The following is a 15,406-nucleotide window of genomic DNA, read 5'->3' on the forward strand; positions in this document are numbered from 1 at the left end:
AATTAACAGCATCATCACATGCCCTGGGCTCAAGTTGGAAATCCAGGAGTTGTTTTGGGTCTCTTATCTCTAGCACCTCCAATATCCACTCTATCACCACGTTCTGCCAGTCAACCTCCAGAACGTGTCCTAACTCCATTCACTTCTTTTTGCGGTGTCAGCCCAAGACATCATCACTCTTCACATTGCCCTGACCCCCTCAATGAGCTTCCCAATTCTATCCTTACCTCCCTTCAGGGACCAGATGACCTTTTAAAATACAAATTGCAGCTGGGCTTAGTGGCTCACACCTGTAATCTCAGCACTTAGAGAGGCGGGGGGGGGGGGGTGGATCGATTGAGCCCAGGAGTTCGAGACCAGGCTGGGCAACATGGTAAAACCCATCTCTACAGAAAAATTAAAAAATTATCCAGGCATGGTGGTATAAACCTGTAGTACCAGCTACTCAGGATGGTGAGGTGGGAAGATCACCTGAGCCCAAGGAGGTCGAGGCTATAGTGAGGCAGGATCGTACCACTGCACTCCAGCCTGGGTGACAGAGTGAGACCCTGTCTAAAATAATAATAATAATAATAAGCTGGGCATGGTGGCTCACGCCTGTAATCCCAGCACTTTGGGAGGCCGAGGCGGGTGGATCACCTGAGATCAGGAGTTCGAGACCAGCCTGGCCAACATGGCGAAACCCCGTCTCTATTAAAAATACAAAAAATTAGCTGGGCGTGGTGGTGGACACCTGTAATCCCAGTTACTTGGGAGGTTGAGGCAGAGAGAATCGCTTGAACCCGGGAGGCGGAGGTTGCAGTGGAGCGCCATTGCACTCCAGTCTGGGCAAAGAGCAAGACTCCATCTCAAAAAAATAAATAAAATAAATAATAAATAAATAAAATTAAAGTATAAATTGCATCAGTCACCTATTAGTTAGAACCCTTCAATGCCTTCCCACTCGCCTTAGAATAAAATACACACTCCTCATGGCCCCTTATGTGACCCTGGGTGTTCTGGCCTTAGTTCCTCTCCCATCTCATCTTCCATCACATTCTCTGCATTCCTTACCTCAACCAGATGCCCTGGTTCTCTTTCAGTCTCTTGGCTGCCCCAAGATTTTTTGAGACAGGGTCTTGCTCTGTCACCCAGGCTGGAGTGCTGAGGTGCCATCTCAGCTTACTGCAGCCTCGATCTCCTGGGCTCAAGGGATTTTTCCCACCTCAACCTCCTGAGTAGCTGGGACTACAAGCACGCCACCACGCCCAGCTAATTTTTTGTATTTTTAGTAGAGATGGCGGTTTCACCATGTTGGCCAGGCTGGTCTCGAACTCCTGACCTCGTGATCCACCCGCCTCCACCTCCCAAAGTGCTGGGATTACAGGCGTGAGCCACTGCACCTGGCCAAAAAAAAAGTATTTCTCCAGTTACTCTCATGAAGGGAAGCCTGGGTATTCCATAAGGTGAACTGTGGATCTGCTTCTCTCAGTCTAACCCCGCTGGCCTTAAAATTATTTTCAAGGCAGCTCACCATTTTATATGATGTTTCGGTCAATCTCTATTTTAATCGGTTTTTATTCTTTTCCTATAAGGTCACGGGATATTTTAGTGAAAAGTTGTGAGGCATTTCAATGGGGGGCTGTAAAATCCTATTTTTTCTTATCCTCTTTTAACAAAGTAATCTGCAGATCCACAGAATATTCATGAATATGATTTTGTTTTTGCTTGACATCTGCTCTCATAGCTCTGTCAGTGAGGAATTCATCATTCCCAAATCATTCCATATGCTTTTCCACTCTGCATTTACCCATGCAATTTCCCCTGGCACAAATCCTCTTCATTTTTGGCTGCTAGCAACTCAAGAACAGGATGTTTCGACCTTCCCCTTGTTTGGAGCCTGAGGACACTACACTGTGACTCCATGTTTCTAAGTGCAAACACTTAAATCCAAATTCTACCAACTCTGGCCGGGCACGGTGGCTCACGCCTGTAATCCCAGCACTTTGGGAGGCCGAGGCAGGCAGATCACTCAAGCTCAGGAGTTAGAGAGCAACCCAGCCAACATAGCGAAACCCTGTCTCTCCCCAAAATACAAAAATTAGCTGGGTGTGGTGGCACACGCCTGTAATCCCAGCTACTCGGGAGGCTGAGACAGGAGGATTGCTTGAGTTCAGGAGGTGGAGGTTGCACTGAGCCAAGATTGTGCCACTGCACTTCAGCCTGGGCAAGAGAGAGAGAGAGAGCCCATCTCAAAAAAAAAAAAAAAAAAGAAAGAAAAGAAAAAAAAAGTATTTCTCACAATAGGGGCATGGTTAGATAAATGACGGTATAACCATATTATGGAACACTAAGTAATCACTAAAAATATTATTTTCAGGTTAAGCATGGTGGTTCACGCCTGTAATCCCAGCACTCTGGGAGGCGGAGGTGGGTGGATCACCTTAGGTCAGGAGTTCGAGACCAGCCTGGCCAACATGGAGAAACCCTGTCTCTACTAAAAATACAAAAATTAACCACGCGTTGTGACACATGCCTGTAGTCCTAGCTACTCTGGAGGCTGAGGCAGGAGAATCACTTGAACCCAGGTGGAGGTTGCAGTGAGCCGAGATCGCACCACTGCATTCCAGCCTGGGCAACAGAGCAAGACTGTCTCCAAAAATATATATATATATTATATATATATATAATATATTATATATATATAATATATATATGTAATTTTCATAGAAATTTTAATGACTTATGAAATTGTTTCCAATATAATGTGAAAATACAGGATAAAAAACTATAATTGCACTGATCGCAATAACACTGACCCCCTCAGAGGCAGTTTTCTGGTGACTCCTAATTTTCCTGAGTATGGGTCACACTTTGCTGTTTCTTTGTACATCCTGTTTCTTTTAGGTAATATGTTGTAGCAACTCTGGACTCTCTATTAACCCACTCCCAATCCAGATGGTGGTGGGGTTTGCTAGTTTTAGATTTGTTGTTTGTTTAGTGATCTGCCTGGACTAATTCTGTGGCGTCTATTCCCCACTCACTCTCCCCCCTCTCCAGTGTACAGCCACTGATGTCTCTGCTGTTTTCAAAATTCTTGTTTTTAAGACTGGATTCCTAGGGATCACTTCTGAGTCGGCATAGGTCAGCCAATGATTGGTCAGAAGTTGTTTAAACACCTTGAGCCAGTAAAGCTCTCACCCTCTGCTGATGAATGCGTGTGACCTGGGGAATGCATTCCAGTCAGAGCAGTTTCCAAGTCTATTTATTCCAGTTTTGATTTTCTGTTTGCAAGGCTTCACATGCAGGCACGGACAAGTAGCTTGTTAGGGCCCTTTTAGGTCTCTTCTTGGGTGCACACGGCCCTGCACATGATGAGCACAGCCTTATGGACCACTAGGGATAAGTGGGATCTTATCAAGCGTATTTTGCTGTTACATTCCCAAGACCTCCCTGTTAAACTGCTCGCTGCTCTGTCTGCCTCTCTATTGCTAGCCCAAATCACTATTGAGACCTCAGGCTAGCTGCAATGTTGGCCACACTGAAATATGGGATTCTCCACACTCTATTCCAAATGAAGTCAGCCCCCTCCCACAGCCCTAGAACTTCTGTGACACAGAGCCTGGCGAGAAGGGAGTTGGGATGGGAGCAGCCCCAGGTTAAAACATCACAGACTCCTACTTTTCTTAGAGAGGGGTTCAGTAGATTTTCTTGAATAAACACTCCTCAATTTGTTGTATGCCTTTGGTCAACTTCCAGTCTTAATTTTTTTTTTGTGACAAGTTTGTTCAGTTTTGTCATTGCTTTTTAGGGAGACGATTTGCTGAGCTCCTTACTTGGCCTTCTTGGAAGCACTGTTCCTTAAACCATACCAGTTGTAAAAATTAATTATACTGGCCGGGCGTGGTGGCTCATGCCTGTAATCCCAGCACTTTGGGAGGCTGAGGCGGGAGAATCACTTGAGGTAAGTTCGAGACCAGCCTGGCCAAGGTGGTGAAATCCTCTCTACTAAAAATACAAAAATTAGCCAGGCATGGTGGTGGGTGCCTGTAATTCCAGCTACTTGGGAGGCTGAGGCACAAGAATTGCTTGAACCCAGGAGGTGGAGGTTGCAGTGAGCTGAGATTGCACCACTGCACTCCAGCCTGGGTGACTCTCTCAAAAAAAAAAAAAAAAAATTAAACAAATTCATCCTAATCTTAGGATAAAGTGGGACCTTCCTTGCTAAATAAAATCCCTAAGGTAATGTCATCTTGGCAAAATGTTAACTTCACCTAGAAACTAACTGCAACTGCAGGAGGAAGTCCTGTTTTGTAGACCAGAGTACCTGAATTAGTAGTCTTGAGATTTTTTTTTTCTTCTTTTCAGAGACGAGATCTCACTGTCACCTGGGCTGGAGTGCGTGATCATAGCTTACTGCAGCCTCAAACTATCCTCCTGCCTCAGGCTCCCAAGTACCTGCATTGTTTTCTTTCAGTTAATCCTTAGCGAGGCTTTTTCCAGAGCATTCACGGATCACATATACTCCATGAAAAAGAGTTCAGCTCTTTGACTGGTTTACAAACAGTGAAATGTTTGGTTTATACTGAGCTAAACAAAATCAAAATGAGTTAACAGCAGGACTTCTGGGAGCCTTTAATAGGCTGTTGGTTGAGATTCTCCAAGAAGAGAAGTGTAGTGTTTCCCAAGATTACTGTGACCACTGAACACTTCCCCCAACAGAGCATTTCATGGGATTAATGTTCTGCAAAAACACCCTTTGGTCTGTCTTGATATTTTCAGTCTGGATCACAAATAGTGAGATGTTCAGGGAAGAAGTATTTGTTGACAGTTGCGAGAGCTGTATGCATTACCCTTCTAGACACAGGAGTGGTGGTTGTGGAAATGGAGGGAAATTCCTCTGGGAGGTCGACTTTGGCAGACAATCAAGCTCTCTCATGTAAGTACCCCCTCACCCAGAGCATTTCATTGGCAACATTCCAAGTTTCTGAGTTCTCTTTTAAGGAGGACTTACCATGTACCAGACATTAAGTCAGACTCTTGGAAAATAAAAACACAGTATTTGCCCTCGAGGAGTACGATTAAGGGTGGGATGGAGAAGACAGTTCTAATCACGTGTTAAGGGAGATGGGGTCTAGGTATCCACAGGTGTTATGGTAAGACCAAGGGGACAATGTTAACATGTCCCAAGGGGTTAAAAAAACAAAACAAAACCTGACAGAGGGCATGATGCCCAGGCTGGTTCTTGAAGGCCAAGAAAGGGTTAGGCAGGAATGGAAGAGGGGAAGCATGTGTGCAAAGGCAGACAGGCTTAAGAAAACACAGTCTATTCAGGAACTCCAATTAGCTTGCATAGCTAGAGGATAGAACGTAAAACAGACTGAACAGGTACAAAGAGAGCAACGCATGAAGGGCCTTGTGTGGCACGCACGCTAGGGAATTTGGATCTTAGTCCCAGGGTGAAGGGAGATCAGCAAAAGGCTGCCGAGGCGGGTGGATCACTTGAGGTCAGGAGTTTGAGACCAGCCTGGCCAACATGGTGAAACCCCGTCTCTACTAAAAACACAAAAACTAGCCGGGAGTGTCATCCCAGCTACTCGGGAGGCTGAGGCAAGAGAATTGCTTGAACCTGGGAGGCAGAGGTTTCAGTGAGCTGAGATTGCACCACTGCACTCCAAGCCTGAGGGACAGAGTGAGACTCTGTCTCAAAAAAAAAAAAAAAAAAAGAGTGGATGATGGAGGTAGATGATCAGAAAGCTCCAGAAGGCCAGCAAGAAGGACAAGGGTCTGAACTAGGACAGTATGGATGGAAAGGAGAGGGCAGTTGAGAGTTTAAAGTGCTAGAACTGGATGAACTAAAATGTTGGGGTTAAGTGGGAGAGAGACATTCCGAGGTTATACATGAACAATCGTAGGCAATGGTAAAGCCAGATAATACAGAGAAGATAAGCGGCATGTTTTGGGGGAGTAGACAATGTATTCAGATTTGCACTTGTTCAGTTTGAAATTCCAATACAACAGTGAGAGATGTTCAGGAGATGGTTGGAACTCTGCGTTGAGAAATACAGATGTGATGGGTATCAGAATAAAAGTTGTAGGCTGGCTGCAGTGGCTTACACCTGTAACCCCAACACGTTGGGAGGCCGAACGGGTGGATCATCTGAGGTCAGGAGTTCGAGACCAGCCTGTCCAACATGGTGAAACTCCATCTCTACTAAAAATACAAAATTAGCTGGGCGTGGTGGCGCATGCACCTGTAATCCCAGCTACTTGGGATGCTGAAGCAGGAGAATCACTTGAACCCAGGAGGTGGAGGTTGCAGTGAGCCAAGACCACACCACTGCATTCCAGCCAGAGCAAGGCTCTGTCTTAAAAAAAAAAAAAAGAGTAACAGTTGTAGATGAAGCCATAGGTATAGGTATGGATGAGATAGTACAGTGTGTGTAGACTGAGACGCAAGCAGAGACAAAACCCCAGGGCATTGTAATCTCTCTCTCATCTGAATACCTACACCACTTGTCTGTTACATATTGAATTTGTCATATGCTGCAATAAACATTTAGCTCAGTGCGTACTGTGTACAAATGCTAGATATGAGGGTACAAAGAATGAAAGATGTTTTCACCCAAGGAGACTATGATCTAGTTGTGGAGAAAGAATCATGCCCAATTATTATGCAAAATGAAGTTAAATAGAAACTATAAGTGTGTTGAGTGTAGAAGAGGCAATTAATTCAACGGAAGAGCTAATGCAGCTTTCAGGAGGGCAGGGAAACATTTGAGTTAGACTTTGCAAAAATAAGTGGATTTTAACAAGCAGGGCAGGGGAAAGAAAGGCAAGTAATTTTAGGCTGGAAAGGAACACATGTAAAGATCACAACAGAATGGAGTGTAGGAAGTGGTGGGGAGAAAGAGGCTGGAAAGGTTGCCTGAGGCCAGGATCTAGGTGCTTGGGAATCCTGTTGAGGTTTCTTAGGTGTCATTTGAAAGATGGCACACATGTGCTGATGTACCCAAGGCCTCCACCTAGTTCTGAATTTCAGAAATGCCTGGAAGACCAATGAATCAAAAATGCTTAAGGAAATCTAAACATCACCAAACTAAGGCTTGAGGCTTATAAATGCTTTTTCTCAGTTCTATATTTTCATTTTGCAAGACTGCAAAACTCTGTGTTAGTAGAACTTTAATTACTTGGCTTCATTATAAAATTTCCATTGCATATAAGAGTATAAATAATTTCACTCTAATGCTCTCATTTGAATCTGCGGCTGAAAGCACTGGCAGAAATCACATTTTCATGGCACTTCCTTGGCATGTTGAAGGAAAACAAAATGTATTCTGCTAATCAAGTCATTAGTGACTTTGAAAGTGATGGATTATATTAAAAAACAGCAAATAATCAGAGATAAAGAAGTATATTTTAAAGATTAAAAATATTTTATTTAAACTTTTCTTCATAAACACTTTTAACATTTTTTTCAATTTAAAAACAGAATGGATAGCATAAACATGTTTGAATAGATTATATCCACGGCTTGGGAAAAATTACCTGACAAAAATGTAAAGGCTTTCAAAACAGGTATAAAAGGCAAACCTTAAATTATTCTAAGATTTTTATATCGGCCCTAGGATTATTTGACTACTGGCCCAAAATGTACCTAAAGGTCAAAATATTTTTCTATAGACAAAGTATGCCCAAGAGGTATAGGGCATATACAAGTTAGGTAGAAAATAACCTCTCCCAATCACCTCACTGGACCATTCCTTCAGAAAGCAAACACCTAATCCTTACTATATACTGACTAATAACATTTTAAATGCAGTTGTTCCCAAAATGTAAAAAGAAAACCGAAGAATTTAAGGGAGAACAAAGCTGATGGCATTCTCCTCAATGTTACTTGTGTAATATTGAAGTTATACGGTGTACTGAAAGGATATGATTTCCATGAATTTATCTATTCCAGTCTATGCCTAGTGAATATTTGACTTTATAAACTCTGGATAAACTAATTTTTAGGACTTCCATTTTTAAGATAAATCTCTTTTTAGAAGATATTTATTCCCAAACCAACTCTAAATGTAATTGAACAAACATATGATCTCTCAAAATGTTCAGAATACAAAAACAAAAATCAAAAATGTATAACAGGCAAACAAGAAAACTGGCACTAGCAGTTTTACTGCCATATAGCCCTCAATTATATCTGATTTACACTATTATCTATGTTGCATTTTACTTGTCTAAAACTTTAAATTATGAATTCTCAAAAGAGCTAGTCTCCTCTGAGAGATAGCTTATAAACTGAAATAACAATTTATATTATAAACTGAAATGTTATGACCTACACCCACATATACATATATAAAAATAGTCCCACTGAACGTTTGACATGTTTAGATTATGCAGCTCAAATAATCTGTTATAAAATATTTTAAAGCTTAGTTTCATGTAATTAAGACAAAACTCCATTTTTACCACTTCTCCCCACATAAAGCGTGTGTCCTTTACTATGACTCGAGCAGGCTTCCCAGAATGAGGTGTCCAAAGGTGCTGCTTTAGAAAAGATAAGTGAAGGGCTCAGTCAGTATTTCACAAATCCTAGTAACACTCACACAGAGCAGAGTAATGAGGACACAGAAAGCTGTCTCAAGAAAAGCTAATAATTCTATTAGTTAAGCTTTGCTTTTAAAAACCAGTAGCATTTCTTCCAACACAAAACCTTCAAAGTGAGAATCTTGCATTTTAAGAAAAGGCTGTAGTGCAAGGAATTTCTTTAAAATCAAAACTTAGAAGGTCAAAGACACGGAAGAGAACAAATGGTTCTAATTAAGATGTAATTAATGAAGATCAGCTATTTTTGTGAACTCTGGCATTTGAGATATAAAGTGAAAACAACACGCATAAAGGTCATAACAGTTAAACTGTATAGATTCAAATCTTACTGAATTTTTCAAAAAACTACTTTTTTGAGCGCAATGTATATAAACAAAAACTCCAAATGAAGCACACAAAAAATAAACTTGAAAAAAATGCTATGAAAAACTTTTCCATAGTTTAGTATAACAAAAATAAATCTCTTGCAGCAATTAAACCATAATTTTAAAAGGGAATGTAAGTTAATCATGGATTTAAAATAACCTAAATTAGAACTACATATAAACAGGGAGTTTTCTCATACATTCAGAACCCAAGCAACAGCAACTATCCTTAAAGCTCAAAACTGATTACAGCTAACATCAGGTCCGACGTGACTTACGTAAAGCTGAACCCAGAGTTAGTTCAAGTTAAGATTTTACGAATTTTACAAAACATGAACTTTGATCTTGGCCTCTGTCTTTAAAATGGAAGACCAAGAATACTCAAATGTTTGCCCAGATGTCACCCTAACTAGGGTCATGAAGTCATATCTAAGCAATTAAAGAGAACCACCACTATAGTGTAAAGCCTTTGATGTGGATACCTGGCCTGATGGCTCTTTCTTGGTCTTTTCTAGCAAAAGACATCAATGAGGAAAATAATGAAGACGTTATTTTCTTTAAAGCAAAATAGCACACATACAAAGCCACTAAACTAATGTAGAAAAAAATTAAATGGCTAACTTATTCCTAACTTTCAAAAATAAAATAATGTATTTTTTTTTTAATGTAGAAAAAGACTTTTACCCATATTACCATGGGAAACAAGATACCAAATTTCATGTTTGGAAACTGTAAGTAAATGACAGGACTAGTTAATGAAAATGTAAGTCTCATATATAAAATAAGATTATTATTGATTTTTGAAATCAATGCCAATGGTTTTTTCAAAAGCTACTTATGTACCTGTTTCTTAAACCCAAATGCCTCCAATTCTGGAGTTTGAAGATCAGGTTTAATCTCATAGTATGTCTAATAACTGCCCAAAAAACCCCCAAAAACCAAAGTCTTCACATTTCCATGACTTCACACTTCCATTTTATGTTCAATGGTGGCAGCAGCAAAAAAACAAACAAACAAAAAAACAAAAAACACCAAACAAAGTGAAACTAGAAAATTTATACATCAGCAGCCATATAGAAGGCATTGCAATATTGCACCAATATTCTAAGATCTGGCAAGTTTTGCCAGTATAGATCTAGTCTGTATCAGATATAGACTACTCATGCGCAAATGGCATCAATTTCAATGATCCACTCCCAGGTTATTCTTGCTTAACTTTGTCAACTACGTTTTTTCCTCTGCATTTAAAGAGTTGAAAGGTGCAGCTAATCCTAAAACACTTATTATAAATGCTTTTAAACAGCTATTCTTGATCCATTTTGAACTTTGCGGTTACTATCCTTCATGCTAATAGCTTTCAGTAAATAAAACAAAAACTGAGGGCTTACATCCCTAGTGTCGCTGGGTATTTTGTACAAAATAAACAAGTAGATAAAACCAGTAACATTATAATTCTATCTCTTACCTCTAAGTCAAAACTGAGGTCAAATTTTCTAAGAGTTTCTACCTTCCATTCAATAACAAATGCAGCAGCCTTACTGAATGTAAAAAATGGGAGTTGCACTTACTTTTAAGGGGCCTTGATTTAGGAGTCTGGTATTACCTAAATGCTCTTTAAAAGTGCTTGCATGCTGCAGGGCCAGAACTTGTCATATACCACTCCGATTCTCACTAAAAACAGGGCAACGTTAAACAGACTGCAAAGAAAAACATTTTCAAAAAGAAAAGACATACATCGACAAAGAACACTAACATTTACTTTTGAAAATAAAATATAAAGTGTTAGTTTTCATAACCATACATGTTTCAGAAATATAAGGAGTTCAAATATTACTGAAACAGTATGGACTGAAGATAGGCTACTTTGATAGCAAATGAGGACTCCAGTTATTTCAACTTTCTAAAAATGTTAATATGTGAAAAGACGTTACATCTAAAATTCAACAAGTATGGCGAACTGTGTGTGCAAGTAAGTGCACTAGCTTAAAAATATAGAATCCTAACCACGCATAAAAGGGATGTGCCTTGTGTATTTATAGGTTGTATGCGAGTATGAATATGCTTTCACTAACACAATGCGGATAAGAGAAGGCAGCTTAGAAATAGTGTTTTGAATATAAAAAGTTAATTTTGTAGAAAATTTATATTTTTGCATTTTCAGCAAAAAGCCATGCAAAAAGGTCAAGAGTTTTAAACTTTTAAATAATAAAACTAAAAAGTATAACAGACTGAAATACACTGAAATAAATCTTCAAAAAGGTTTCAGATAGAGACAGAGACTGAAATCACATCCAGTGACACTTATCGGGTCTTCTCTTAGAAGACACATGACTCCTAACGCTAACATCTGAAAGAAATGTTTAAAGCAGAAAATCAATATCCCAGATAAGTGGAGCATTCTATTCAACTGCTTCTGGAAGTAGTTTCAAGAGCTAGCACTTAGAATTAACTTATTGCATGAGTTTGAGGCCACTGAAAAGAAAAAAAGGATGCTAGCACAGAATGAAAAATTCTTACAATGTTAGACCAATGGCTTTGATAGTAAAACTGGTGAGGTTTTTCTTTATATGTTTTAATTAATTACTCTGCGCAAATACTTTGTTTGCCTCTTTTTTCAGGGAGAAGGATGTCATTAGTTGCAACGCCTGACCTCATCCAGTACATAGTCCGGAAAATGCAGGTTGCATACTTGTAAACCATCCAGCTTGCAGGGCATCCGAGGGTACTCATCTTCCTTCCACTTGTTTTCATCCGGATCAAAAGTGAGAATGGAATCACTGTAGTGACCATTATAACAAAGGCCTCCAAGAACCATTATTTGTTTGTCCAGCACAGTCACACCATGGCCACTTCTACCAATCGGCATGGATGCCAAGATGGTCCACTGATCAGTCTCTGGGTTGTATACTTCTGTAGAAGGGCATCCCTGAGATTCGAAAGAGGCCCTCAAGATCACACAGACACCACCGAAGACATAAAGCTTGCCATTGTAAGAAATCATCTTGTGAAAGCATCTCGCGTAATTCATCTTGCTCTTATTCTCCCAACAGTTGGTAACCACTTGAGTTCTCCTGGTCCGCTGTTCTATGGTCCCTTCTTTGCTGGGGTCAAACACGCACACTTGCTTGGAGGTGGAAGATGAGGTGATTCCACCGGTGATAAACAATTTGTTATTGAGCACTGTCCCCTCATGTCCATATTTGTTAACTGGATAAGGATCCACAAATTCCCATTTATCATTGGTGATGTCATATCTCTCAGTTGAATAGAAAGTCTCATCTCTGGTTCTGCCTGCTACGGCGTAAATAAACTTCCCAATAACACCTACAGCAAATTCAGAGCGTGGTACAGACATATCTGCCATCTGCAGCCAGGAGTTCTGTCTCGGGTCATACCTGAATACTTTGGAAGAAGCATGGAATTCACCATCCGGGCCCAGCTCTTCCCCGCCTAACAGGAACACAAAATTATTGACGATAGCAAGGCAGTCAGGTCGCAGAGGTACTTGTGGGCCTTCTAGCTCCCACCAGACTCTTGGTTTCTTTAAGAGAAGTATTTTACTGTTAACCATGCTATGTCCAATCATTCCTCGAAATACTGTAGTTTGCGGTTTTGCAGAACGGATGCGGCTTGACTTCATATCCAACAAAGGCTGCTGGTGAACGTTCTGAAAGTAATTCAATGCTTGGTCAACTTCGTAACGGAGCTGTCGGGAGTATCTATAAAATTCTGATGTCTTAACCTAAGAACACAAGAAAAAGAATTTAACCAAAGGAAAAAGCATCAGCTGCAAACAAATTATCAAAGCTGACTAATACGATCATCTTAGGCTCACTTTACTAAAACTGCTTTTCCTGCTAAGATCACCTACTTTCTTTTGTTTTCTACAAAGCTTTTAAAAAATCTTTTTTTTTTTTTTGGAGATGGAGTCTCACTCTGTTGCCCAGGCTGGAGTGCAGTTGCACGGACTCGGCTCACCGCAAGCTCTGCCTCCCAGGTTCAAGCACTTCTCTGCCTCAGCCTCCTGAGGCGCCTGCCACCACGCGCCCAGCTAATTTTTTTATTTTTAGTAGAGATGAGGTTTCATCATCTTGACCAGGCTGGTCTTGAACTCCTGACCTTGTGATCCACCCGCCTCAGCCTCCCAAAGTGCTGGGATTACAGGCGTGAGCCACTGCACTGGGCCTCCTATGTTTTCTTAATTTATAATGATCTATGTACATTCCCAAGCTTTTAAGAGTAAACAAATAATTAGGCACCTATTATGAGAAGCCCTGGGCTACAAGTAGCAGGTATGAGGACAACTACAGGGCTTCACAGTAGAGGAAACCATATCCACAGTTTTCTTAACCACAAGTAACACCATAAAGCTGTGACTGAATCATTTGGGGAGTTAAGTTAGTGAAAATTTAAATACATGTAAAATTTCGGGGTTTTGACATAAAGACTTGGTCTGATAACTCCTGTAAGAATTCAGTAGATATCAGGTCAAACTTTTTCCTTTAATTTTTAAAATTTTATTTTAAAATTATTATTACTATATATTTTTAGAGATGGGGTCTTGCTCTGTTGCCCAGGCTGGTCTTGAACTCCTGGCCTCAAGCGATCCTCCTGCCTCAGCCTCCTGAGCTGCTGGGATGACAGGTGAGAGTCACTGTGCCTGGCAAACATTTTCCTTTTTGCTTCTGGAGCTGGAGCTACCTAATTATGATGACTACCAAGATTTATATAAAGCATTTTTGGCCAGGTGCAGTGGCTCATGCCTGTTGTCTGAGCACTTAGGGAGGCCAAGGTGGGAGGATCACTTGAGACCAGCCTGGGCAACAAAGCAAGACCTCATCTCTACAAAAATTAATAAAATAAAATAAAAATAAAGCACTTTTAAGTATTGTCCTAAGTGCTATAGGGAGAAACAAAAATAAGTGTAAGATGTGATCCGTTTCCTTAAAGAACCTAGAATGTATTTGGGAAAGTGGAAACAAATACAAATTTACCAAAAGGTAAATGAGTCAGGTGACAATTAGGTATGAAGCCAAACAGCACATCTGTGAGTGCGGCAGAATTAGAGATAAAGATTATATTAAACTGGCCCAAGACATTCAAGAGATACTTTGTGGAAGATATAAGAAGTAGGGGACCAAGCAGAAAAATCCTTTGTCATAATAAGACAAGGATAAGAGGGTCTTAAATTTGGGTAACAGGAATTAGATAGCGTAGAGATAAAATCTACAGACAACCATGACTGATTTGAAATAGGGTGAAAGAATGAGGACTCAAATGTGATTTGAGCATTTAGATTTGAGGTGATGGAAAGAGTGTTGATATCAATAGGGAAAGCAGGAAAGATGAGCTGGTTTGGGAGAGGTATTCAGCTTCCTTGATAGGGTTCTGAGGCGGAAATGTCTAAGAGCCTGTTGGAAATCTGGGATGACAGCTTGGGAGGGAAGTCAAAACCAGGTGTATATATTTATGAGCTTCCTCCCCCCCTTCCTTCTCCTCTCTTTCCTTTCCTCCTTCCTATCTTTCTTTCTTTAGCCCATTCACTAATTCCTCGCCTTAGTCCAAAACAGTGGTCAAAACAAAAAACGTCACAAATTTAAGTATTTTGAAAACTGTATTCAGTATAACTGGTTTCCTTTGTAATGTCAGGCATTTTATCATTAAAATCATTATTTTGAGAAGGGGTCCTTTCATGGGCTTCACAACATCAGCAAAGGGGTAAATAGCACAAAAAAGGCTGAGAACCCCTTGTCCAACTACATAAGAGAGAAAACTAACATTGGCCAGGCACGGTGGCTCATGCCTGTAATCTCAGCACTTTGGGAGGCTGAGGCGGGCAGATTACCTGAGCTCAGGAGTTCAAGACCAGCCTAGCCAACATGGTGAAACCCCGTCTCTACTAAAAATACAAAATTTAGCTGGACATGGTGGCAGGTACATGTAACTCCAGCTACTCAAGAGGCTGAGGCAGGAAAATCACTTGAACCTGGGAGGCAGAGGTTGTAGTGAGCACTCCAGCCTGGGTAATAAGAACAAAACTCCGTCTCAAAAAAAAAAAAAAAAAAAGCCCAGGTGTGGTTGTGCATGCCTGTAACCCCAGCTACTTGGGAGGCTGAAGTAGAAGAATCGCTTGAACCCGGGAGGTGGAGGTTACAGTGAGCCAAGATCATGCCATTGCACTGCAGCCTGGGCAACAACAGCGAAACTCTTATCTCCAAAAACCAACCAACCAACCAACCAACCAACCAAAACCAGGCTGGGCGCGGTGGTTCATGCCTGTGATCCCAGCACTTTGACAGGCCGAGGCAGGCGGATCACAAGGTCAGGAGTTCGAGACCAGCCTGGCCAACATGGTGAAACCCCATCTCTACCAAAAATACAAAAATTAGCCAGGCGTGGCAGTGCCTGCCTGTAATCCCGGCTACTGGGGAGGCTGAGGTAGTAGAATC

At 40.9% G+C, this 15,406-nt stretch overlaps 1 protein-coding gene across 3 annotated transcripts in view; it reads right to left on the reverse strand.

The window, feature by feature from the left end:
• Window positions 1-7,396: 7,396 nt before the first annotated feature.
• Window positions 7,397-15,406, reverse strand: part of KLHL15 (kelch like family member 15) — a 43,474-nt gene continuing 35,464 nt past the window's right edge. For all 3 annotated transcript variants that reach the window (XM_055376387.1, XM_055376385.1, XM_055376386.2), the window contains exon 4: window positions 7,397-12,699. In XM_055376387.1, coding sequence (XP_055232362.1) covers window positions 11,590-12,699 — 1,110 coding nt within the window. In that variant the 3' untranslated portion in view covers window positions 7,397-11,589. The remainder of the gene's footprint in view (window positions 12,700-15,406) is intronic.

Source organism: Gorilla gorilla, chromosome X (genome assembly GCF_029281585.2).
Source record: "Gorilla gorilla gorilla isolate KB3781 chromosome X, NHGRI_mGorGor1-v2.1_pri, whole genome shotgun sequence".
NCBI classification, from domain to species: Eukaryota; Metazoa; Chordata; class Mammalia; order Primates; family Hominidae; genus Gorilla; species Gorilla gorilla.